This window comes from Squalius cephalus, assembly GCF_949319135.1.
Source record: "Squalius cephalus genome assembly, chromosome: 3".
Lineage (NCBI taxonomy): Eukaryota > Metazoa > Chordata > Actinopteri > Cypriniformes > Leuciscidae > Squalius > Squalius cephalus.
The window spans coordinates 26981421-27007999 of NC_137124.1; the positions used below are offsets into that span (position 1 = coordinate 26981421).

A 26579-nucleotide genomic window follows, 5' to 3' on the forward strand; every position below is an offset into this window, starting at 1 on the left:
ACACTATCCTACTAGCTCATTATTGCCACCATACAGACCTTTATGTGGACCACTTTCCAATTCTTGTAGTTATCTCCTTATTGATCCCTCAATGCATGTAACTCTTTGGAGCAAAAAGATAATTGTACACATTATGTATTCTATGAGAAATGATAAATAGAAATAAATTGCTTTTCGCATAGAGGTGACGCTTTTTGTTGAGAGGTGTGTTGAACCATTGACTCGAATTGTGTTGAAAGGGCCATCAGACTTCATTTGACAGTATCTCGAGTTATGGGGAGTCAGTCATCATTATACACAAATCCTCTGTGACAGTTGAGTCACATTCACATAGATCCTAAACTGCTACACATCAAACCAGTGAAATGACAGTACATCACAATCCCCTGTTCAGTACATGCATCTTTCTACCCTTTCCGCCCTTTTTTCATCCTTTCTTTCCAGTCCCTCCTTCCTCTCTTCCCACTGGCACAGAGCAAAACATTTTAAGACTAAAAAGCTTCCAAGGGCTTTATTACCAGAGCAGAGAGCCGCAGAATTAGTCAAAACTTTTCAGAGTGATTGTGGAAGCACTTCTGATCTCAGCTCAGTGTTATGAAGTTGCTGTCAAATAATTAGTTTCAGTTCAAGCTGGGGGAAAGTCTGATCCGAGAGCAGTGTTATGCCATTTTCATGGATCATGGAATAGCACATTTGTGTACCCCAGGGCAGCATTAGAGGGGGAAATTGTCACCAAAAGCGTGAGGAATCATGTGCACTCATTACTTTTGCGGCAGCAAATATGTTATTTACAGGTATGAAGACAAGCTCTTGGGAATTTGTTTATGTGTGCATTTTCAGCCTGTGCTTTCTCTTTGGGAGTAATTTGCTTCCCTGAGATGTGAGACCCATAGCAGCATCTCTTTTCACGCTCATTAAGACAACACAAGGGAGTGCCACACCCCTTCACAAATCCAGCAACACTATTGGTCTAAATACCTGGCATGCCTGATTGTGGCACCCTCTGATTCGTTCAGATCATCTTACTGACATCTGTTGCAGCCAACCCTGTCAAGGGGTGTCATGAACCTGTGTCGACCATAAACATTTTATGTTACATATAAGTACCCAGTTTAGGTCATTTTGGCAACCCAGCGCTGTTTTTTTTTTTTTTTTTTTCAGCTGAGCAGTGTTGGGTGTAATGCATTGCTAAGTAATTAATAACTGTACTTTTTCAAAGGAAAAGTAATTAAAATACAGTACGGGATTACTTTTAATATTTCTGTAATTTAATTAGTTACTTCTGATATAATTGCATTTAATACTGTAAAGACTATAGAACATTTACAACAATAGTGGATTTAACATTAAAATGAACATGTAATGTTAAAATGTATGTTTTTAATATAACCTTTTCCCTTTAAATATGGAGAAGAAGAATTTCAAGGATAATTTATGCAATTGTGTATGATTTATTTGAAAGAACTAAAAGAGCAGTTTCATGTCTATCCTTGTATTGTTTAACTGGTTGAGTTTGATATGGGATTTAGAAAGTAATAAGTAATGCAATACTTTTTAGAGAGAGTAATTGCACTGTTGAAGATTTAATTAGTAGCTAGTTAATTACTTTTTTAGAGTAACTTACCCAACACTGCAGCTGGGTTAGGTTAAATGTTTGACCCAACATTTAAAAAATAAATGACAAAATTACTGTACTGCTTGGTTAGAATGAACCCAAAATGGGTGGGAACACAGAATGACTACAGTAACACAGGCTATAATCAAAAGGTGAAATTTATTTATAAGCAAGAACACCCAGAAATAGACAAATATAGGCAGCAGTAACAACATGTGATAAAATAACCCAGTGTTTGATCTGTAGACGTTGAAGGGTACTGTTGTGTAATTGGAGACCTGATCTGAAGGTCTGGTAACTAATCAGAGGCCTGATTTGGATTTTTATTTATGTTTTGTGTTTACAGCTACAACAGCTGATCGATTCTACAGGATTGATCGAGCTCAAGTGAGTCCTCCATAGAATACCTCTAAGAGTAATTTGAGCTAAAATTGAGCAATTTTGAGTGTCCACAAACAAACTATGCATATTTGTTTTCCGTCTGCCTCAGGAGCATCTTAACTACGTGACTGAGATTTCTCAGGATGAGCTGTTTGTTTTGGACCCGGAACTAGTTGTCACAGAGACGGTCAGCACATCGCCAGGCATGCCAGACCTGGTGGACTCCTCTGGTGATGTCTCGTCCGATCCACATAAATTTGCCTTCCCATCATCCTCCTCTTCGCCACCAAACTCACCTGGACCTAGGTGAGACACCGTAAATACAGACATGGACAAACACAGAGGAAAAGGTTTCAGTGTATCCAGTGCCATTACAGTATGTAGAGGGATAGTTCGCCCAAAAATGTACTTACCCTCATGTTGTTCCAAATCTGTATGACTGAAATTCTGAGGAACACAAGAAGATATTTTGAGAAATGTCTCAGTCAGGTCCAGTTTTGTTTTGGGACCCCATTATATGGTCAAAAACAATTCAAAGGAGACATTCTTCAAAATATCTTTGTACAAGTTTGGAATAAAGCAGGACGAGTAAATGATGACAGCATTTTCCTTTTTGGGTGAACTATCCCTTTAAGCTAATCTTTGACTTTACTTTCATTATAATGATGTTTTGATGAATTAGTTATTTTACACGAACTCTCGTACAGGAGACATGTTCATAATCGTCAGTAGCTAATTACTCAGATGGCTGATAGCTGACAGCAGTTTCAGCCAACAGAGAGCAGTAGAGCTAGAGCGTCGAGCCGCCTGTTGGCAGAGTGTTTCTTACAGCTTAGCTGCTTTATACAAATGCTACAGTACATTAACAACATTAATTCTAAAGTACTGAGAACTGTATGTTTAACATCCACCTAGGGCACTTAATACAGTAGTTAGTTATTACTTCTGAAATGCTTTTAATATACAGTAAACATACACACGTGTAGGCAGGTTTATACTGTACATGAATGTCTATGCATGTTTGCATATGGGAATGATAATGTGATTGTGAGATTGTGCGTGTGTGTATAATTGTGTAGTACAGAGTGAATAAAACAGAGCGTTTCCTGCAGCGCAGAGCTTGATCCGATCCTCTATTTATAGCTGCCTGAAAAAGTCATACAGCACCGCAGCTCCTGTTAATCTCCTGTGTGCGTGTGTGTGTTTGTGTTTGGAGGGGGTAAGAGAGCTCAAGACAGAGAAAGAGAATACAGACAGTAATTTAGATTATTTTTTTTTTTGTGTGCATTTCGTTTTTCTGTTTTTGTAAAGATTAAATTATAAAGATTTGATGAAAACAATTGATATTGTCTTGTGTAAATCAATACAGTATCAATACCTTAAGGTCCATCATCACATGTAATTTCTATTCAGTAGATGTAAAGGTCTGTAGGGAGGGTGCATTTGATATTTTATTTTATATTATTCAATATTATTTAACATTAGTGGAATGCTCTGCTAAAAAAAGAGCAGCGTAAATATCCATTACTGGTCCAGTCAGGTTAATGTCGGTTAGTGCTGATTTTGTGGTAAGAATTTAATACTTTTATTCAGCAAGGACACATTAAATTGATCAAAAGTGACAGGAAAGCCATTTATACTGTTACAAAAGATTTAAGATTTCAAATCAATTCTCTTTGAACTTTCTGTTCTATTTATTAAATTATGTGGAAATAGAATGTATTATGTTTTCCACAAATATATTAAGCAGCGCAACGGTTTTCAACATGATTTCTTAAGGATCATGTGACACTGAAGACTGGAGTAATGATGACTGCTGAAAATTCAGCTTTGCCATCACAGGAAGAAATTGCATAAAAATAAATATATACTAGGGTGACCATACGTCCTCTTTTTCTAGGACATGTCCAGCCGGGATTTCGAGATCGCCCAAAATATCCGGGATTCGGCTTTTGCTTTCTATTGTCGCCATTTATGTTGTTTACATGCACACCTATTGATTAAATAGGACTGAATTAATTCCAATTGGTGAATCTGAATGTAGTGTTTACATGAACGCTAAACAAGTGATCGGTTGATGTGCGTTTTAGCATTGCTAAGAAAATTCCTGTGTTTTCGCCTCGGTCGGGATCCGTGTGAAGCAGAATGCATGACCTGCAAAGCTGGCACGTACATGTCAGTGTCAAATAATGTAATAATGTACACATAATGAATGGTGACTGTAGAAAGCAAAAGCCAAATCCCGGACATTTTGGGCGATCTCGAAATCCTGGACAGACATGTCCTAGAAAAACAGGACGTACAGTATGGTCACCCTAATATATACACACAATCCATGTATGTATATTGCCCTATATATACAGTACCAGTCAAAAGTTCTAATATGCCGATTTATTATCAATGTTGGAAACCGTTGTGCTGCTTAATGTTATAACCTGTGATACTTTTTTCAGGATACTTTGATGAATAAAAAGTTAAAAAGAACAGCATTTATTTAAAATACAAATATTTTGTAACATTATACATCCGTTCAAAAGTTTGGGGTCAGATAAAGTCTGATACTTGGGGAATGTAGCACGGCTGGTAAAAGTTATTTATTAATATTTCACAATAGTACTGTTTTACTGTATTTTTGAGGCACAAATTTGTGCCTTGTTGTGCATAAGATACTTTTTTTTCCTCTTTTTTTTTAAACAAAAAATCTTAGCAATTATCTGATATTTGCTAATAAATCTATTCATTTATTTAGCTCATGCTGGTCAGAAAGAGACAATAGTGTATTGATTGATCAGAGTTATTGAATAGTTATCTCTGTGAATTTTGTATAATGATCATTGCCCTCCTGCATCCCCCAGCTGTTTGAATCTTGTCTGGTTGAAACACAGAGAAGTCGCTCGCTGGGCATAACTCTCTTCTGATTATGTCATGTATGTCATTGTATAACCCAACGGATAGGAGCTATTGTTTATGGCTCCCAGTGGAAAACATTGAGTGAACCCTCAGAGCACTTTCAGTCCTGATGCTGCTTCTGTCATGTGTGCTGTGCTGTGATTGTGAGATAACAGTCAGCCTTTTGACTTTAGGGGCCGTGGATGCTTGAGATGTACTGATATGTTCTTTATCTCTCTGTATTTGAACTTCAGAAAGTCTTTCTTTTACTTTGAATTTGCAGTAAATGTGTCATTTGTCAGCCTTAATGATTCAAACACTACCTTTTCTCTCACCCTTTTTCTCGGGTTCACTCTAAGCCACCTGGGTATTTCACATCAAAGCTGAGGCTTTCTTTAATTAGTCTTGTTTAGCTTGATAATTGTGTGTTGTTTTTTTATATCTGTTGTGTTAGAAGCACCACAAGCACACAAAGCTACAAAATGCTGACATTCTGTTTTTCTTTTATACATTTATAAATATATCTGGGTTCTTTTCTTGTAAAATGTTTAAAAACAGCACTATAAACGATTTCAGATATCATTGTCCATTCGCTTTGTCTGTTATTGCAAGAGGCTTGGATTTGTTTCTTCCTTGTCGATACTTAAATATAGTTTCTGCAGTTTTAATGACATGTTTGCGAAACCGAAAGAGTCTTTCAGAGAACTTTGTCTCATCTTCTTGTAATTTAATCTGCTTTTTCCTCAGCTCATCCTCCTTTTCTCTTTCCAGTTTTGTCTTCCTTTTATTTGGATGTTTCACTTTAACCAGGGTCCCCATGGGTCCTTGAAATCCTTGAAAGTTTGTAAATCTGAAAGAAAAAAAGAAAAAAAGTCGAGGCCCTGGAAAATTTTGGAAAATAAACATACATAGATACAGGTCCTTGAAAGTTCTTGAATTTATTTTGTGCAAGAAGTTTTCTAGAAAAAAATCCACATTATACCCTCCGGTCGGATTAAAGTGTTATTTCATCAACACTTCATGGCCTATGCATACACAAAACTACTACGATGGCACCTCAACGTTTGTTGTTGAACACAACAAATGTGTCCCCACATTAAGTCCTTGAATTTAAGGGTATTGGACCTGGAAAGTCCTTGAAAGGTTCTTGAATTTAAAGGTAACCAAGGTGTGGGAACCCTGTTTAACAAACAATCAGTGGTACTTTTTGTTCTGGATTAAATTTTTCGGCAACTTTTCTATTCCTGATTTGTGGTTAGTTGCACATACGCAATCAGTCACACAGGCGTACGGCTGTTGATGCGTTTGGCAGGCATTATTACATCCCTTAACTCCCTTGGGCATGAAATAACGATCTCTCGCCTAGCCAACATTGAACATGCTATTGTTCAATTCAGTATCACACAGAATCGCTCATGAAAGGAATATTAAATTAATAAAAAGAGGTAATTAGCCTTTGTGGTGATTTATCTTTGTGGTGTTATGTGCTGAGTTTGCCTGGGTGAACTGTGGGTGAACAGAAAGTGACAGAAAGCATTGTCTTTTTGAGTCTCTAGAAATGTTGTCTCTCTCTCTCTCTCTCTCTCTCTCTCATTTCACTCTCTCTTGTCTTCGTAATGTTTTTCCACCGGTTATGCTTTTCCACCAAATGAGATCAGACTGCTGCAGGGTGATACATGCACTAGTGGAGATCAAAGGATAGTGTCTCTATCTTACTCTGTCTCTCTGTCTCCACCTTCATCTCTTCCTTTTCCTTTCTCTCACATACTATTATTATAATATATACTAAAAACACAAACAATATGCATCTAAACCTACTTCTATATTTTTTTTTAGGATATTCCTCATCTATTAGGTGTGTTTTGTATTAACCAGACTGTAATTGTGGGTCTTTGCATGTTACTTATTTTATTATTTTTATACTGCAAAGCCTTCCAAGCCTTAAAGAACAAGCACACAGATAATTTTGATTGGTTAGCAGCTGGACCATAGCATTTGTTTTTGTTGGCTGCAGATATAATGACTGCCCTGCTGTTATAGTACCATATATTCCTCTTGATAATGTATCTGTGTGTGTCTCTGTCTTTGTTTCCTCAGGGCTGCAGAGCTCCAAAGGAAGCGTGTTTCCAGTGACAGTTCTGTGGCAGAAGCACTTGCACACAGTGACTCGCTCAGATCAACCAAAGCAGCTCTCAGCAGGTAAGAGCTACAGAAAGAACGTTTATGCTCCTCCAGAACACATCTCTCAAACTACAGCCACATGGATCAAGCTTGCTGTCACACACAAAAGTGTACTTTTTTTCTTTTCCAGGCTTATAAAGTTCTTCCTGATTTGCATTTGTATGGCCCTAAGCATAGTATTGAGTTCTGTGATAGTTATGAAAGATGCTGATCTGTGAATCTCAAGTTGTTCTGTGAAAGATACCCTCTCTAGCTAATCTTAATTGTAGCAAAAGTGAGCTGACTCCTCTATTCTCATTTCTCTTTTAGTGGGGCTTGATGGTTTATTGATAATATATACATTCTGTAGGGCTCGGCAGTATGAAATATCTGCAGTGTTTATACAGGGGTAGATATATTTAGAACTGCTTTATGTTATTTACTTTAACATTTACATACAAATTTTAAAGCAAATGTGTCCCAAACAAGTCGAAATGTGGAAGAACTTGCCGTTAATAGTTGTTTATGACTGCAGAGCAATGTGTGTGTATATTAGTCATTTTAAAACATTTAGAAACGTTTAAAATCTTTCCATTGTAGCTCATCCAGCCAGAGTCAGTACCATCCTTTTTACTACATTAGTTTGACTATATTTTGTTTTTAGCTCAAATGCTAGATTTTATAATTCATTTCTAATGAATAATCATATCTCTTAGCCTGCGTTCCGAATAAAACGATGGTTGAAATACCTTTAATTTGTAAAGTATTGCATTCACTCCCCTCTATAAGGGTAAAATAAGTGTAAATGTGTTTGCTCGTGTGCAACTGTGGCCACCAGGCATTTTTGTGAAAAGTATGACATCTCATTACTGTGCAGAAATGCATTTTGCATTTTCCTTGTACTCTGTGTCAGAGAGAGAGAGAGAGAGAGAGAGAGAGAGAGAGAGTCCAAAGGGTTTTCATGAAGGTTTTTTTAAGGATGCATTTAATAGTTCCCCATGAGCATTTCATGAGGACTCCATATTTCACATACTGTACATGACATGAAGCTTACATTGAATACATGGAATATTTTTTATGTTTGCTTGTAATAAGTCTTTATTCCTGCTTATTTTTTATAAAAATATAAATTATAATATATATTTATTGCAGGAGATGTTTGTCAGGCAGAAGTCTCCAGAAGTGATAGTTTTTGCAATGACTTATTTTCATGATTGATTTGGAAGTGGTTTATGAATCAACTATCCCTCATGTTACACTGCAGGACAGAAAGATATTTGGCTCTGCTTCATGTAAATGTGTGTGTACAAATATGCATGTGCGATTGGAGAGGATGAGAAAGGTTTTCTGTTAGATTCTCTACAGGATCCCAGACATTATAATGAAATACTGGATACTGGCCAAGAGATATTACACTGATAAAAATGCAAGAAAGCTGCTGGCCATGAACTGTTAGCTTTCACTGCACAGAAGACGTAAGGCATATCACTGCCTGACTGCTCTCTAGTCAGAAACCACAATCACAAATCTCGCTCTTGTGTGAAATCAGCTCTGTAAAGCACAGAGGGCTGTCCTGGACTCACACGCTCCTTTGTGTTCCTAAATGATGGGCTCTTTGGGTCCTATTACGTTTCTCCTAGGGTCAATAATATCTCTGTAAAGGAAACTCCAGTGTCTGTGATCCATTATGTAACATTTGTGTTGACCATGAACTGATGCGCTCCAGTGGGGTCCGGGCCACAGCCCTGCCTGAGGGGAGGAATATCTGTCCAGAAAAGAGATAATAGAACCACCCCTAGTTTTAATGGAGAAATGTGTCTGGATTACATCACATGCACATGCTTGATGTCCTCAAAATGTCACACCAACTCAAACGCACAATGCACAAATCCTCAGTTCTTTGATTTTTTTTTTTTTTTTCTCCTTGTTATTATTTTCTTTTATGTGTGTTCTTATATGTATTTATTTATTAGTTTCAATGTTTTCCATGCCATGTACTGTACTGTACTGTATAACATTCTGATTAGGGTTTGTTCTACAGTTTACTTATTGTAAGTTTGAAAATGTTCCATTGACTGTTGATTGTTTAAAATGCCACAGCAGCAATGACGTTACCACAATATTTTAATACTGAATTCATTTGGTCTTTTTTCTTTTACATTTATTTGCATGCTGAATTTTGATTTGCACTTTTCTCTTGTATATATTTAACAATGTCTAGCCAATTTAACAATACACAGTGATCATGTGTGAATTGTTTGCAGCCAACATAAAACAATATGCTTGCTCAGTGTCACGAAAATGACAAAGCAGCTCTAATGCAGCATTTTATTTACAGTATGCAGAACCCTATGCTACTTTTCTTTGCTGCCATTTCCTTTGGGAAATGCAAATGTAGTTTGTACTGTATCACTGTTATGTCAAAAGATTATTGTTTATGGTAATGTCTTCATTATTTTATCTTACATTCCCATTTATTTATGTTGTTTTTTGTTTAATTCTTTTGTTGTTTTGAAGGGTGGGGGGTGTTCATCGCTCAAATACAACAGCAGCCGATTTCAAACCTACCAGCAGGTGAGACAAAGCTTTACAGACTACGTTTCTGTATTCCTCCCTTCTCTGTACCCTGTCAGTTGTTTCTTCTCAGAGCTACTATAGATGTTAGTGTTGAAGGGTTCAAAGAGCTGCTCTACTCTTTTAATCCCAGTCGGGATAGTTTCTGGCAGCCGGTGGCTCTTCTTTATGTGAACTATGTGTCATTGCTGCAATGAGGAAATTAAATCCAGCACAGCAGGACCACACCATTTCTGTTGCTGATTATTATTTTTACCAGCCTGTTCTGTTCCTTATTAGGCCCTGCTGTCTCTGTTAACATGACTTTAGAGGGCAGAACAGACACAATTGCACACAAGTACACACAAAGTTCTGTGGAGCAAAGAGTAGTAATTTACCATGTTCTGGTCCAGTATAGGCATTTCTAGTCTGGTTTGTTCATGTTTTGTCTTGTCTTGCATTCTCCGGTTTGATGTCTGTCATCCCATTAACTGCTGTTTGCTTTAAGACTAAGGGCAGAGTCACACAGAATGCCTTTTTGTGTTCCAGTGTGCTGCTTTTTGGTTTTCCATGTAATCATCTGCTAAACTGACATCTTTGACCATTGTGGCACGTCTCACTGCTTTTTTAGCATCTTGCATGAGCACCCCATTTTTAAGATGTAGTGTCAAGTTAAATGAAGTTCAGTTTAAAAAAAAAGTTTTTTGGCAGTTTTTTTTTTTTTTTTAAGTTGTATTTTGGTATTTTTGTGGCACGGGTGAAATGGGTTTGACAAAGGACCAAGAGCCAGGAATCAAACTCAGGTCACCAGAGGAGCAGTTACGCTATATGGCAAAGCACTGACAACGGAATATGGCTTTTGAGTGGCCCATCTTAAAGATAATTCACCCAAAAATGAAAATCTTTAGATCACTTACTCACCCTCATATAATTTCAAACCTGTATGAAATTTTCTTCTGTGAAGTATGAAAGAAGATAGTTTGAACAGTGTTCATACAATTGAAAAAAAAAAGTGGTGATTAACGTTGTTGAATCAAACCAAATGGTCACCAGATGAAAAGTCATAAAGGGTTGGTATGACATTAGTGTGAGTAAATGACAGAATTCTCATTCTTTGGTGAACTGCTCTTTAAGAGATGGCTTCAGCATAGTATAGACAAGCACAAAGACAGCTTGTTTAAATTGTGTCAGCCTTAAAACCTCACCAATCTGTTCTTATACAGCACTATCTCTTCTGTTGCCCATATTCTACATCTCATCAATACCTCAGATCAGCTTAAGATGCTTTAAAGTTTGATTAAACTAGCATCTGTATCTCTGTCTACCAAGGAAATTGATTAGGTTTCTGTTGTCGTTGGTTTAACTTTGAATGAGAGCCGTAATGAATTGATACATGTTTTATGTTGTTTTTCTGTCATACATAAATGAGGGATTTGTGTTTTCCTCTGTAATGGAATTATAGCTGGGCCCATGAGGAGATCGCATTCTGAGGCAGATTCACATCTGAACACTGATACTCAAAGCAATTAACAACAGGAGGAAACAAGAGCGCGCAAGAGAGATTAACCCTTGTTTCCTGTGCAGGCTTAATTAACCATCTTTAATGTGGTGTCTGCAAATGGTAAATTGGAAGGAGCATAATAAAGGTTATATTGATGAGGAGAAGCAAACGAGGAAAGATGCGCAAAAGCAGCGAGGGCAGTTTAATGGGGCATCGCAGCCTTCATTATCAAGCTGAGATCCTCATGCTGCCAAAGTCTCATTGGCCCCTAGTGAGCTGAACTTTGACCCTAAGAACCTTCCTATATTGAAGTCTCCTTATTGGTATTTTATTCACAGCACAGGCCATCAAGCACCCCTCATTAAGACCTGTTTTTGTTTTAAGAAAAGACTCCTGCTCATAAATCTCAGTGGTGATTAGAGAAGAACATTCCAGTCCACAATCAATACAGTAAAAATAACTCGCAAATACCATTTGTCGTATTTGTGAGAACTGGTGGAAGCTGGTGATCTGGCTGAATAAATGCCAGGCCGGTCCGGATTCAAATCGCTGTTTCTGTCTAGATTTAATGAGGGGTTTCTGGGCTCATATCGAATAATTGGTCCAATGTCACATTTCTACCCTTTCTGTAAATGTGCTAAATTACTAGCAATTACAGCTAGCAAAAACTCAATAACCCCATTAAAGCTGCCTTGAGCTATATTTTCATTGTTGAGCATGTGTGTGTGTGCAGGGTGCGTGTTAGAGTGTCTTTTAGAGCGGTGTTAGAGTGTGTGAGTATGTTGTGAAAGCAGTCTGAGGAACGTCAGTAATTACAGCTGCCGTCTGGGTTACATACCAAGGAATGGTTCAGACATGTTTAAACACTGGATGATCTTTACACTAGGGGACTAAACCGTTACCAGCTTTTCCTCAAGGACATGATGGTTAGAGATGCATTTGCCCTGATTCCAGGCACGTGTATCAAGCTCTTGTGATACATAGAGGATTGAGAGACATCATCAGATCTTTACTCCCCATACTGTCCCAACTCAGCTGCAAGCCTCTTTTCCATCTGAGGAAGAAGAGGTTGTATCGAAATGGATATGGCTGAAGATAAATGTGGATGCCGATCACCGCGGCAAGTTCATGGATGTGAATTAGTTTGAAATAGTCAAGTTTTTTTCATGCTGTATTGATGCTGTGAACTCTCAGACACACAGGAAAAGATTGGCTGATCTGAACATTCCTCTCTGACCAGAGATCAGTGTTTTTGAACATCATTTGTCATAATATATATATATATATGTGGAAAGATAAGTTATGATTGATAGAGTTAGTTTTTGATAGATGAGAGTTATGATTTGTGGTTTCAGGGATCTGAAATCCACTTACCTGAGCAAATTTCACTGCCTGGAGGCTGAACCTCAGCTGCAAGGCTGGAGGAGGCATGCAAACATTCAGCAAAGGTGTGTGTTGGGAAGACATGTCAGAGTCAGCCCAGATTTATGAGTCTGTGAACTGCTTTTAATTATGGGACACACTCAGATTCCTTAGCAAGGCTAAATTTCACTCACTCACTCACACACACAATCACTTGAGTGAGTGAGTGAGTGAGTGAGTGAGTGAGTGAGTGAGTGAGTGTGAGTGAGTGACACACAATCACTTGTAGACACATCACAATGGAAACAGTATTATGTGGCTTTGACTCAAGTGTTCATGAATCCCTTTACCTTTTCCTTTCCTCTTTTTCTGTCTCACTCAATTTGAGGCATTGTGTTTGAAGTGAAACGGGTTTATTGTTTTTCAGTTGACTGTGATCTGACCTCTCCTAAATACCAGTTACATTTACTGCAAACCTTTCTTGTAAAGAATACCCATTATTGGCTCCTTCTGTCAGAGGCTGTTAAATATTTCCTTGTAGTGTGTTTCTGGCAAAGAAACCCGTCTCAGAACTGCACTGCTTCTAGCAAAGTTCGGGATCCAAAGCCCTGTGCGCCACTTGTCTCTTTTCCTTAATGTCCCAGTCTTCTTAGTGTGGGGTGGGGAACCCTTTGATCAAATATTCTTTCAGGTGAGAGAGATGCTCCAGTCAGCTGGAGGTCTGTTGGGGGAAGAGACAGAGAGGAGGTGTAGTGTCAACGATGGCATCATCGTCCTGGGTGTATTCGACTTAGACTGCGTCTGTCCTTACCGATCGGTGATATTTCCCGCTTGCTGTTGGGGGAGGAGTTAAAAAAGAAGCTGCCAAATTGATCACTTTATGCTTCCCATAGTGACGCTCGCACAGTATTTGTGTACTTTATCTCAGACAAAGATTAGATGTAATATATTTCTCAGATAAACAGATGTTTGAATTTTACATGTAGCAAGCAGAAACTCTCTTCATTGAATAGGGTACATGCTGCTTGATACAGTGCTTGATACAGTACCTGTATGTAAAAGAGAAAAGTTATTCTTCTTATTATTTAAATACCATTTTTATAAATTTTATTTAGATTAACATAACATTTGTAACGATATGACATTAAGATTAAGTGAAAAGAGTTTTTACTTTTATGTTTTTACTCCAAAAAACACTGATTTTTGAACATTTGTGGAACTGATATTGTCATCTGTTTGACCAATTGTGAAATGGCTGTCGTCATCAGAGCTCATACAGCCATTCTGGTAAAATGACTGCCGACTGAGTCTGTTTGAATCCTTCTCGCTGTATTTTAGTGGCATATCATATGTCAGCACCTCGTCAAGTCAGACTGTCATGCACTGCTAAAGATGCCCATTCTGTGCAGTGCCATATGAAGTCAAACAGACGTAATGTCACACTGTTTATGTCACACAGATAGAATTGCAGTGACATTCATTGAGTTTGGGCTCTCTTCTCAATTCATCTCTTGCTCTGAGAGAAGAAAAATATCAAGCTTATTTGAAGTTATTATTCTGTTGCTCAATAAATCTCTGAGATGCTGAATATTGAGAAGGGCATAAAAGAATGTGTATGCATATGCATTGTAGCCAATCTTTCTTTCTAGGACCATTTGAAGATTATTTTAACAGCTTCATCAGGAAAAACATCAGGAGATGATTCAAGTTGAGATTAATGGCTTCACAGAGTGTGCATCAAGAACTTTAGTTTCAGATACATGCTGTGAAGAGGTCCTCTAATAGATTGTGTTTTTTGACTTGAACTGTTTCAATCACTCAAATGTTTCTGTTTCTCCCACAGGTTTGAGAAGAGCACCCTGAACAATGCGAACTCTGGTAAGGAGTTTAAGTAGTGCTCTAATTTTGCATTCTGCTCTTCAGTGAATGAACATCATGTGAGCTTTGGCAGAGTTTCTTTGGATAATAATGTAAAATTCTAAATGAATAAATGTAAATGGGAGCACAGCGAGGGCTGAATTTTAGTCTTTCCTTGTGAGAACAAGTTAAAGTCGTACAGACTCTCATGTCTCTGCTAGAAGCAAATTGGGGTCACTACATATAGTTGAGGAGCAGCTCTTGCTCAGTGAACCATTTCTGACTTTCATAGAAGGTGGAAGTTGAGTGTTAAACACTCCTTGGTCTTCGTTCTTGTTCCATTTAACGAGCCGCTGCCTGTCGGGAGAGGGCATGTGCCAAGGCTGTGGTGTTTTCCGCTCTCTTTGCATTGGTAGGGGAAGGAAAGGTCTGTCTCACAGTCTGTGCCGTGCAACGAGGCAGAGCAGGTTATCATCACTCACACTGATCCACATTAGAATTCAGCACTAGCTCCAAAGCTTCCTGGCGTGAGCATAGGAGGAACGCATTTCCAAAACCTGATTTGGCCCTGTGCACGCTTTTTCTCTAGACAGGAAAAAAGACTCTTCAATTCCATAAAGCGGCCGAGTTTTCAGAGCTGGATTGGAGCGGGCATATCTTTAGACACAGGCGTAGATTTAGCCTCGCAGTCCTCTCTACAGCGCGTGTTAGCCCAACATTCCAGCTGGGTGTTTTCATTTCTTACCTCTCGAGGTTTGCGAAGCAACACACAAGATTGCTGGATTAGGAAGGCAAATCTACAAAGGGCATTGCGAAGCTTTGAACACAGATTTAGCATATTGAGACTGAACCCTCAGAGCCAGCATCAGCAAATGTGATTAACACCCGTAATTAAAATCATATTTCTACTCCCTTTTAAACTGTCTGCTCCTAAAGCATTAAATAACCAGAACATTGTCTTGTGTAACTCTGAATAACTGAATATTGAACAGAAATGAATAAGCGATTTGTGCATGCAGGCAGTTTATGAATAATAATACCTTTAAGTAATAATGGAGTCATCAATTGTCATGAGGAAACTGACTCTAGTATTTGCACATTTTCTGGTATCACAGCTTTACAAATCTTCTTATAAATAATTCCGCCTTTGTTTTTTATTCTAATGCCATAGTTTTCACACATCTGGTCACATTTCAGATTGGTAGATTCAGTCTTTGCTTTATGTAACATTTTCAAAATTGTTCTAGATTTAACACAATTTAAATGGTGAGTAAATCCATCTTCCAAACCATAATTTCACTACTGTAAGCCTATAATAATTATATTTATTTTAGAGCTGTCGGGTGGATTTAGCAGGAACCTCGATACTTCAGTCATTTATCCTTATCATGTCTGTAAATAAAGGAAAGAAGGTCAGGTTATTACAGTGCAAGTTGTCGAAGTAGCCTGAAACCACAAATAACCCTTAAACTGAAAAGAGAGTGTTGGTCAAAGGGAAAGCGAAAATGCATGGACTAAAACATGAATCAACAGCAGGCAACAATTTGCCTATAAATAGCCTATTAGCCAAGTTATAATAGTTTTCACTGTTTACCTTATATAATATGAATAGATTTTAGTCCAATTGTTTTCAGTGAGACAAAACAACAGATGCTTAAAAGCTACTTACCTGCTCTTAAGATATTTTTTGCATATCCATCTTTCTTTTGTTCTTCATTGGTTTATTTATTTTTTGGAGTGGGGGAGTTTTGATGTTGTTAGTGACATTTGCACTCATAAGACCTCAAGCCATCAAGCCATCAGATTTATCTGCACAGAATAGCAGGAGCCGAAGCACAACTCGCACAATCACAAAAACAATGTTCAACAATTTCTTTTCATAAAAAAAAATCTACAGAAAAAAGAAACAAAATATACTCTGACATATTGTTCTGGTCACTGGTCACTGTTCTGGGCACTCTGACATATTGTTCTGGTCACTGGTCACTGTTCTGGGCACTCTATGACATACTGTTCTGGTCACATTTCATCTTAGTAAATCTCTTGCTTTAGTTACACTTAAGTAATAACATCAAAATAATTTCAAGATCAATTAAGATGGCCTCCATTAACTCTGGAGAAGTCTCTAATGCTGATTACATATTTTTCACACATCTGATCACATTACATCTTGGTAAACAGTCTGCTTTAATCATTAAGTAAAAATGATCAAAACAAGTTCAAGCTCAAATAATTGACAAACAGCAAAAACTGTATAAAAAAGAAAAAAATATGCTTGAATCTCCATTAATAAAGTACTTTCTTGTTTAACAGTGTCAGCAGACAATCTAATCGAATGTGTGAAAATGAAGGACCACCAGAAGGTAAGAGCATAATTTAAATACATTAAGCACATAAAAACCTCACCCTTTCACCTTCTAGGTTTCTCAGACTTTTGACAGATTTCTATTTTTTATTTACAAAATGACTTGCAAGAACATGAATATCATTTGAGTATAGCTCGAATGTTGTGTTTCACAGTAATTTAATATGCAAGAAAGCAATCCGTGTGCTTTTAGTTACATGTTTACTCGGCCTAAAGGATATTCTGTCATCTCTAACGCTGGACTGACCTCACCATTAAATGTCAAGTATCTTGCAGAGCGGAGGCGGAACCAGATAAATGATCCTGCATATTCTCTTGACCTTTCACTCGTTCTTAGTTTCTATGGTGACCAAACAGGCTTTCCCCAGAATGATAATCTCTCATATCCAGCCCCAAACCTGTTATGGTACAGAGCAGAGAAGAGAGAGGACATTTCAAATATTAATGAAGATGTTTGGCATGTTGCAGTAGGCAGTGATGTACACCGCAACCCTTACCTGCCCTAATGCGTTTTCTTTAAATTAAGCATAGAGCAATAAACACTCTCTCTGACATTTAAACTCGCATGAAAGATGCAGAACTATAGACTCTCTCTAGATGGTGTCTCCTCTTTCCTCTCAGTTCATTCATCATCAGGAAAGAATTCATCATCCTCCAACTGAAAACTGGCAAAATAAAGAACCTCTGATGATACTAGTCTAGACTCACTGGACTGATGATAATGGCAGAATTTTTTTAAGCCCAAACTGTCTGTGGTGTATAAAAGAGTCCTGGCAAGTTTCTCACAGATTTTGGGCTTTATCGCACGGAAAGGTCCTTTGAACCTAATATTGAGACTGTCACTGGCACGTTTGCTATCAGCCTTCAGCCAAACTTGTGCTTTTCTCCTTGAGCACAGCTGAGCCCATCACTAGATTCTGTTTGAATTACTGTGCGGAAACTTTGGAATAATTAATGAGCCTCAGTGATCAGGATACCATGTGGCTTACCATAATGATGCTCTCTTTGGTTTGCCATTGTTTGGGGATGTTTATCTCAGTGTTGGTTTGATTAACTGGCAGCTTTTTCTCTGCAGTTGAAGGACCTGCATAAGATGGGGGCAGACCTGTGTGTGCAGGACCCTGTGGGCCGTACCCTACTGCACTATGCTGTGGAAGTGGGCAGCAAGGAGATTGTCAGATACATCATTGATAATGGTAAATGATCACATAACACATGTCTGTAACATCTCTAAAATGCTTCTGGCATAGACGGAATGTCTTTGTCACTGCAGTTTGTATGCCTCTTGTTCTTTCTTTTGAATGATCAATGTAGATTATGTGGAGTAGATCTCTGAAAGAGTAAAGTGAAACTTGCATTATCAGCAGTCTCTCTAAATTTCAAATGAGCTTTATTAGCATGGCTGTGTAGCACAATATATACATACATACATACATACATACATAATATAGCATAGCATAACCTAGTAAATAAATAAATGATATCCATCTACATAAACTGGGTCTCTCAGTGAATTAACCATGTCTAACATTGTGAACGACTAACACATATTTAGCAGTAGTTGCAGCTGTCCTATCATTTTCCCCAAGGCATTTTCACTAACTCAGTATCACTAAGTTGAATGATGGAATCAAATCTAGGGAGAAATGTTTCTCTTAAATTGTGGTATTTAGGACTGATGAGGAGGAAGTGTTTCTCATCCTCTGTTTGCTGTAGATCACAGTGTCTACAGAACCCCTGCTCTCTCTGTGTCCATGTGTCTGTATGCTTTCCTTTTTTCTATTTCTAGATCTTGGTCACTTAATCTGTATTTGGGGAGGGTTTGTCTTTCTTTAAATTGTTTAATTAATAAATAATTGGACAATTTTGTGATTTTCTTTAGGATCGAATAACATTGGAGTTTATTTTGAGTTTTTAGTGTTTTGTCAAGAGTAACTTTTAGATTTTTGTCAATTTCTTTAATACAAGTTTTGGGGTTGTAGCTGTAGTCAATCAAGAGTTGAGTTTCATGGACTAGTTGAAGAGCAAATGTGTTTAAAGTCTGGTTTCATTGGCGAGGAGGGCTTTATATTGAAATGAATCAGGGTGGACTGATGGAGTTGATGCCAAAACTGAACACATCTCTTCTGGACCTCAATGTTCAACTGGTATAAGCCTAATTCATCCCTGCAGGCATCATTGGAAGTGTTTCTGTGGACCTCTAAAACGTTTTTCTATGTGAAAAAACTAATTTCTAAGTAAATTCACATCCATATAAAATAATTTGTTTTATTATTGAATTATATAATTTTATCCACGTTTTAATGGGTAATTTTATTTCACTGACTTTGTGACTTTATAGCATAAAAAGCCCTCCGATCTTTTTCGCTCAGTGTTTTGATAGCCAGACGGAAGCCTCCCGAAGCGCTGATGTTGATGCCCAGATAACTGTAGCTAGTGCTGTGCTGTAGGATCTGTCCTTTATAACCATGACTCTGGTTTTGTCCAGATTGACTGTCAAAGCACTTGTGAGTGCTGTTCCAGTTCAGTCTCTCTCTCTCTCTCTCTCTCTCTCTCTCTCTCTCTCTCTCTCTCTCTAAATACAAATTATATTATTAACGGCAATTTAAGTGAAAAGTCTGTTTAGTTCCCATGAAGATCAAATGTAGTAAAATATCATATTAATTTTCTATCAGAATGTTTCTTTGTTTAAATTCTTTCAATATCTTTTTAACAGTTAATTACACGTATTGAATATTTTCCCTGGTTTCACAGACAAGGCTTAAGATAGTCCCAGACTAAAATGCATGTTTGAGCTGCTTTAACTGAAAGCAACTTGCAATGACATATCTTAAAATATATACTGTATTAGTGGCATTGTTTTGTCTCAAGATGCACATCAGTAATGTTTTTTCTAAGGCATGTTTATAAAAAACTACTTAAATGTCCTAATTAAATTAAGGCCTAATCCTGGCTTAATCTACTGTAACCCATAGACTTTCAGCGTGATCTCAGACTTGAATCCCCACCCCAGACAAACATGCATGATTTTGTTTGTTTACAATACTTGTATACATTTTCGGACGCACCTATTCTTTACTATTATTCTTAAGTGTGAAAGGTAGTAATAATATAATCATTAAAACTATGGCAAAATTATATTTTAGATTCTACAAAATAGCCACCCTTTGTCACCGTTTGTCTCTGTCCAGGCCTTTAGATCAACAGGTCTCTGAACGTAAATGCGTTCAGGTGTGTCCAAACTTCTGACTGGTATTGTTTGCTACTTTGCCTTCAATCGCTGTTATGTGCATTATCTGTGGTGTGTGTAGGGGGTTGATGTGTGAAGCAGGTCATCTCTCTCTCCCACGCAAGCTTTTTACAGCTCTTCATTAAGCAACACACCATCACCTCAGGGCACATGCTTTAGTGCGGTTGCAAGGTTTAATTTCTCTTTTTTTCTCTCTTTTTTCCACAGCACCCACCGATATTCTGGATGTAACGGAGAGAGAAAAGTGAGGCCTGTTCTGTCATTCTATAATGCACATTGATGCCATTTTATCTGTTGACAGGAAAGGATTAGGCTTTTGTTTTATGATAGTATAGTCAGGCCTGGCTCACTCAAAAGCTTTTTCAGGAATTATCTTGAGATTCATATTTAACAGCCTGTTTATTCCTCCAACTTGTTTTCTGCCTTCTCTTTCTCTCTGTCTTTCTATCTCTTCCCTTTTTATTCAGCGGAGAGACGGTGTTGCACAAAGCGGCCTCGTTGTGTCATAGGACAATCTGTCATTACCTAGTGGAGGCGGGAGCATCTCTCATGAAGACAGACTTACAGGTGAGATAGACATGTAGAGAAAGACAGTTCATGTTTGATTCTGGATAAGTCAAAGGGTGTCATCATTTACTCACCTTTACCGGATGTCATTCCAAGCCCATAAGACTTGGTTAATCTTTGTAACACGTCATATAAAGCAATTGTATCTCTTCACAAGACTTGGATTAAACTGCTCGATTCAAATGGATTTGTTACACGATGCCTTGATGACCTTTTTTGAATCATCTAAGTTTTAGTTTGCTGAACTTTCAATGGAGGGACATAAATCTCTCAGGTTTCATTAAAAACATCTTAATTTGTGTTTAGAAGATTAACCATGGTCTTGGGGGTTTGGAACGACATGAAGGCGAGTAAATGATGAAATTTTTGGCTAAAACATGCCTTCAGTGTTTTCAGAGGTCTACTTACAAGCACAGAATGAAGCCTCATGACCAGGGCTGCGTTTCCCAAAAGCATTGTAAGCCTAAGTTGATCGTAGAACAATTGCCACCAGTGGTCTCTATGATCAACTTAGGCTTACGATGCTTTTGGGAAACGCAGCCCATGTCTGATGCTGACAAAAACAGAAGGGGAAAAAATGTCATAGCTTTGAGTATATCTATTGACATCCTGTCAGAAGTTTGTGTTTGATATGGGAATTTAGGAAGGAATAATTTTGGTGAGCTCTGAATACAGATTCATGCCAAGCCGATTCACTGGAGAAGTTTGTGGCTTTTGGATCTGTCTCATTTTGGTTCCAGCCCTCCAGCTGGTCTCTATCCCTGAACGTCTCTGTTAGTCAGTGCTGACTAAGACCTCCACATGAAACAAGGAGCCATTCTTCCCCCAAGGAGCCCACCCTCTCCCCCGCTCACCTCCACAGAGCCAGCCAAGAGACTCAAGCTCTCCTGCAGCACTTCTGATTGGTGTACCGCAAAATTACACACAGCTGTAGATACACTACACTCTAATTACTGCCTCTCTTCTTTTCAGAAGAAACATCAATTTAAAAACGACTTATTTGAAGAGATCTGTGAGGGAATGATTTTCCACAAAGCACAAAAATCTCATTTGTGGTTAGAACTCTCAGCAGTACTATCCATCGCTCTTGCTCGCTCTCATTTTCCCCTGTAGTTTTGTACTTTTGCACCACTGGGCCTTACTGTAAGAGTCGGCTCTAAAGCTCACAGCAGTCTAACGGACCTTTCCCAGCTCCCATCTGATAAATGTGTGAGACGGCACTGATTGAGTCTCCTGGGTGCAGATGGACTCTAGTCTGTCTGACAGCCTTAAGTTCTATCTATGTAATTATCAGTAACTCATGTGCTGTTGAGGGAGATGAAATGTGTGAAGTCACCAGTCTGACACGGTCTGAGAACAGACCGAAATGGAGATTTTTCTCTTCAGAGGATATCCCATGATTTTCATCTGCCCTCTTCAGGGAGACTGTCCTCCTATGCTCCTGACAGACTTGAACTGAACAAGACCTGATTTTCCTGGACTGGTTTAACAGCTCCATCAGCACTTTTCTGCTCCGCTTTCCCTCTGTTTCCATCAAATCTTAGGATCCTGCACTCATTCAATCCAGAAAACATCATATCCAGGATAGAGTGACTCATCGTTCATTTCCCTGTGATGAAGCGCAATCCTCCTCTCCAACTCTCCTCCCTCTCGCTTTCTTTCCTCTGTTTCTCTTACGGTCTATCTATCTGTCTTTGTCTTTATATAATAAGCATCCCCATTATCCTTTCCATCATTTTTTTTTCCCTTCTCTCCTTTGTGACTTGTATGAGAATAAATGCATGCTGGTTTTTAAAAGCACTATAAAAGTGTGATTATACTTCTGTTCGGCATGCCCTGCAGGGATCAGGATCTCAACCACAAAGCTTTATTTTCTCCTGTGTAACTCGTCTCTTTTAGTTCATCATGGCTAATATTCTCCATTGTTCTTGCTACAGGACTCTGTAGTTTTTGACAGCTTTTCCAGAACTGGCTTTGTCTGCATGTGAAAGGCTGAAAATGGAGGGATGCACTCGTACATGCATTCGGTGGCCGTTCGTACTGTATATTCCCGAACAAAAGCAGCTTCATCTGTGCCACAACAATGAAAGCGCCTGGCGGGCAGTTTGAGTGCTCTCAGCTCTGTTAGGAACAGTCCGGGCCTTTCTCTCAGACTCTCAGCACCAGGCCTGCCTGCAATTAACAACAATTACTGTTGAGCAATGCTGGCACCAGCAACATGGAAAAACAGAGGCGTTTTCTGAGAACATGTTTACCAATAGAGGCTCAGTGTAATCTTTGATTTCCCTTCTTCATTGTTAATGAAAAATCTGTCTGAAAGGAACTATCCCTAATTAAGGCCTGGAGCAACCATAGATATTCTCTGTGTATTTTGCTTCAGTTCACGAAGAGCAGTTTAATTATAAATGATGGCAACTTCTCCAGCATTTGTTGTGTTTGGACTTAACGTGTCTCTTCATTTCCAGGGCGACACTCCAAAGCATCGTGCCGAGAAGGCGAAAGATGCAGAACTCGCGGCATATCTTGAGAATCGCCAGCACTTACAAATGATCCAGCGTGAAGACCAGGAGACTGCAGTTTGACCTTTGACCTCTCACCCTTCACCTCAACCAGTGTCCTCCTTTTTGTGCCAAAACAACAGTAACCAAAAAATGTATCGCTATACCCATCGCAGGCTCTCTGGACTGCACAAGGGGGGAGGGTGGATTCATTCCCAGAGAGGGGAGACGGTCGGACACTTAACTCTCTGAAGAGGTCCCTAGCTTTTATCGTCATTCTCTGAATGACCTGTTGAACTTAATGTCTTTTATTTCATTGCACTGCCAAAACATCTTAGAGTTTGTATGTATGAAACAGGATGCAGAATTCTCTCCTTGTGAATGCACTCATCAAGTTAGCTTTTCTAGTTTGACAATGCTGAATGTTAGATGAATAGAATGAGGATCTCAAAAGATGCCCATGGGCTGTGTGTGTGTGTCTCCAGAGGCATCGGTGTCAGTAGAGTCAGGGCTATGGCGAATGCTCCAGCTGCACTTACAGCCACAGCTTCAGTATTGCTCTGTTATGGCTGAACTTTAGTCTGCTCAGTGGTCCAGAACATGAACCGGAACTCGAAACAACATTTCTACATAGCTGACTCATTTCCTAATAACAGTAGAGCCATTAAATAACATGATGTTAATGTATAATGTAACTTTCTAGATTCCTCTGCACTGAAAGAGTTCAGGATGGTTCAAAGACAGGAATGTTTTCCTAGGGCCTTGGTTTTTAAGTATCAGAACGATTTAGATATTTTTTCTGGTTTGTTTATTGAAAGGATTTAGCATTTTCATAGATTTCTGTGCGGTTTCTAATAAGAACATTTGGTACTGTAAATGTATGCGAGTAGCTTTCTGTTTAAGAGGCATTTTGCACTGTAGCTTCGATTGCCTTCTTTATTCTATAATATGGATTTATAATTGATGTACTAAATATAGCTTCTTTCCTACAATATTTTTAAGTAAATAGATGTTTATATAATTTGTAGCTATACAAAATATGTGTTGTCATGTTTGTATTATAAAACTCTGTAAATTAGATTTTGGTTTATTGGAGTTTCAGCATTTTTCTTAATTCTTTGTGATAAACCAACACACTTTATTAGAGTTTGTTTATTGTTCTGTTTTGTTGTGTTTTTTTTTTTTTTTTTTTAGTTCTAATGTCTAAATACAGATTCAAGATTTTAGGATGCTAATTATTTTCCTAAAAAGATAAATATTGAAAATATTTTGGCCTTGAAACATGCGTATTTAATAATATTAGTCATTTATAATGTATTTCAGTACATCACAGAATGAAACTCTTCTCTGTCCAGAAAGGTTACTACTTCATTAATCATATGACCCACTGGTTTCAAAGTTATTTACAATAAATGCCATTATACAGGATGTATGCATATTCACAATGTATAACACATTGTATTTAGGTAAATCCACTAGCATCTTTAATACTCTTGTCTTCATTAGCTCAGTTCTATTCTTTCTTTGGAAAGACATTGACAAATGTGAGTGTTTTTAAACAACCATCCATTCAACCCTTTTACCCTGACAGCTATTTGACAGGAGTCTTGATGAATGACATCATATGCCATACACACTGAACTCACTGAACTCTTACATGGGACATGTCTTAATAAACATGGAATATGTCTTAATGAGCGATTTTTTTTTAAATTCTGAAAGGTTTTTTTAGGTTTTTTTGTGGACTTTATTTATAGTGTGGAAAATTGGGTTTGTTGTCCATGATTTTTTTTTTTTTTTTTTTTAGCCTTTTATAATGTTCCATCTGAAACCCCAGTGTAAAGGCTGATCATGTGATGTGTATAGGATAAGAACACATCTTGGTTTTGATGATTGGTGTTTCTTAATAGCTCCTGTAATGGAAAAGCTGTTTGATGTAGTTCAGACAGACACAGGTTAACAGAGAGGACAAAGCTAGCGGGCTAGCTGAAACTGTAATTGGTCTTCAAGACAACAGTACTTTCTATTCAATCATGCCAACTTCATTCCTTTACCAAGGAATTTTGATCATTTAATTCTACTATTTGAGATAAACAGCCTACATTAACCTCTCACTCTCTCAGAGATTGGAGGGATTAAGGGACAATTTTGTGAGTTTCAATTTCTTCATAATTATAATAATCCTAAAACTAGAGTTTTTCAGACTAATAAGCAGGACAGATGGCATAGATTTGCCCCAAATGTTTGAATTCATTTCTAAGCACTTTTAGAGGAGCCTTTTTTGTCTAATGTACTATAATAGTTGGAACTAATGTTGTCACTTAAATCTTATAAAGCAGTTGTATTGAGTGCATGATATAACAAAATTCAGTTCGTTACAACTTTTTATTTCTCATTTAAAATATGATAGAGCCTTGCTACAATAGGCTACTATACTATTTTCTCTCTCTCTCTCTCTCTCTCTCTCTCTCTCTCTCTCTCTCTCTGTAAATCTTGTAATTGATTTGGATTTTATTTGACATAGATCTTTTATTGACATGGAGTCCATAGAAATTTAACAGCCTTCAATTTCTTAGGTCAAATATTTGTATGCCCGCAGGTCTGTTCCTGATTATAAGAATTATGCATTTTGACTGGCATTGTGATGTTCTACTGCATGAACTCAGTCCACAACTATTAACTCAGTAAAGTGGATATTTTAATGGCCAGTTTTTATTTGTAGACTGCTTTTTAGCATATCATTCTAACACCTCTAAGGGCAAGCGCTGCATAAGCCCACTGTCACTGAGTTATTTAGTCTGGTGTTAAGATTTTATCACCCAGACTTTTAATGATATGGTTCTATTGTTTTGTTATTGATTCATTTACTCTTTGGCACGTTCAGAGGAGATTGCGAGTGGTTCTGGCAGCATCACAATATTACACTTCAGTCTCCTCTGCTGGGATTTTTGTCCAACCAACAGATTATGGTTATGTATATTACTTCATTATACATAATTCATACTTGCATGTTTTCTCAAGCAGCTATTTAGGCCTGGACCTTACATGCCCTTTCTTATTAACACCAAGTTTTTAATGCATAGCTCATTTTAGCGTCTCTTATCATCAATACACTGTCAGCAACCATTAATTACATGCATCTAATATGCTGTTTTACCTCGTATAGTAGAGACACTATTGAACGTTGTCAACATTATTATCAATAAACACCCCTTAATATGTATGCTGCATTATTACTTAAGAGATTTGATTTTTGGAGAAATTTCCATTCTGTTATGAAAATATCTTTACTTTTACTTTCAAAGGGCAAAGCAATGTAATATGTATGTGTTTTGAATTTCTGAATGTGTTTTGTTGCTGTGTATTCTCTCGCTCAATTAAGCTCTTAAGCCTTTAGCTGTCGAGATGCATGAAAGCAGTAAGAAGAGGAAGAACTGTCTCTTTCCTTGATTTACAGGGGAAATTATCTGACATTGACACTAATTTGTGTCTAGTTTTTTTTTTTTTTTTTGTGCAATTTAAAGCTAGAATTTGTTAGATGTTTTGATAACGAGAAAGCAGGAAACAGGTTCCAGTGCAAT

The 26579-nt window shown here is 37.8% G+C and overlaps 1 protein-coding gene across 25 annotated transcripts in view; it reads left to right on the forward strand.

Moving 5' to 3' along the window:
* The window catches only part of dgkza (diacylglycerol kinase, zeta a), a 108018-nt gene extending 83874 nt beyond the window's left edge, over nucleotides 1-24144 (forward strand). For 17 of the 25 annotated variants that reach the window (XM_079865676.1, XM_079865679.1, XM_079865674.1 and 14 more), the window contains 10 exons: nucleotides 1962-2002; nucleotides 2106-2302; nucleotides 6983-7084; nucleotides 9563-9619; nucleotides 14305-14339; nucleotides 16632-16681; nucleotides 17759-17879; nucleotides 20141-20177; nucleotides 20401-20500; nucleotides 22966-24144. In XM_079865676.1, coding sequence (XP_079721802.1) covers nucleotides 1962-2002; nucleotides 2106-2302; nucleotides 6983-7084; nucleotides 9563-9619; nucleotides 14305-14339; nucleotides 16632-16681; nucleotides 17759-17879; nucleotides 20141-20177; nucleotides 20401-20500; nucleotides 22966-23082 — 857 coding nt within the window. In that variant the 3' untranslated portion in view covers nucleotides 23083-24144. Of the gene's footprint in view, nucleotides 1-1961; nucleotides 2003-2105; nucleotides 2303-6982; nucleotides 7085-9562; nucleotides 9620-12454; nucleotides 12548-14304; nucleotides 14340-16631; nucleotides 16682-17758; nucleotides 17880-20140; nucleotides 20178-20400; nucleotides 20501-22965 lie in introns of all 25 variants that reach the window. The other 8 variants (XM_079865672.1, XM_079865680.1, XM_079865673.1 and 5 more) reach the window with 2 other exon arrangements.
* The last annotated feature ends 2435 nt before the right edge of the window (nucleotides 24145-26579 follow it).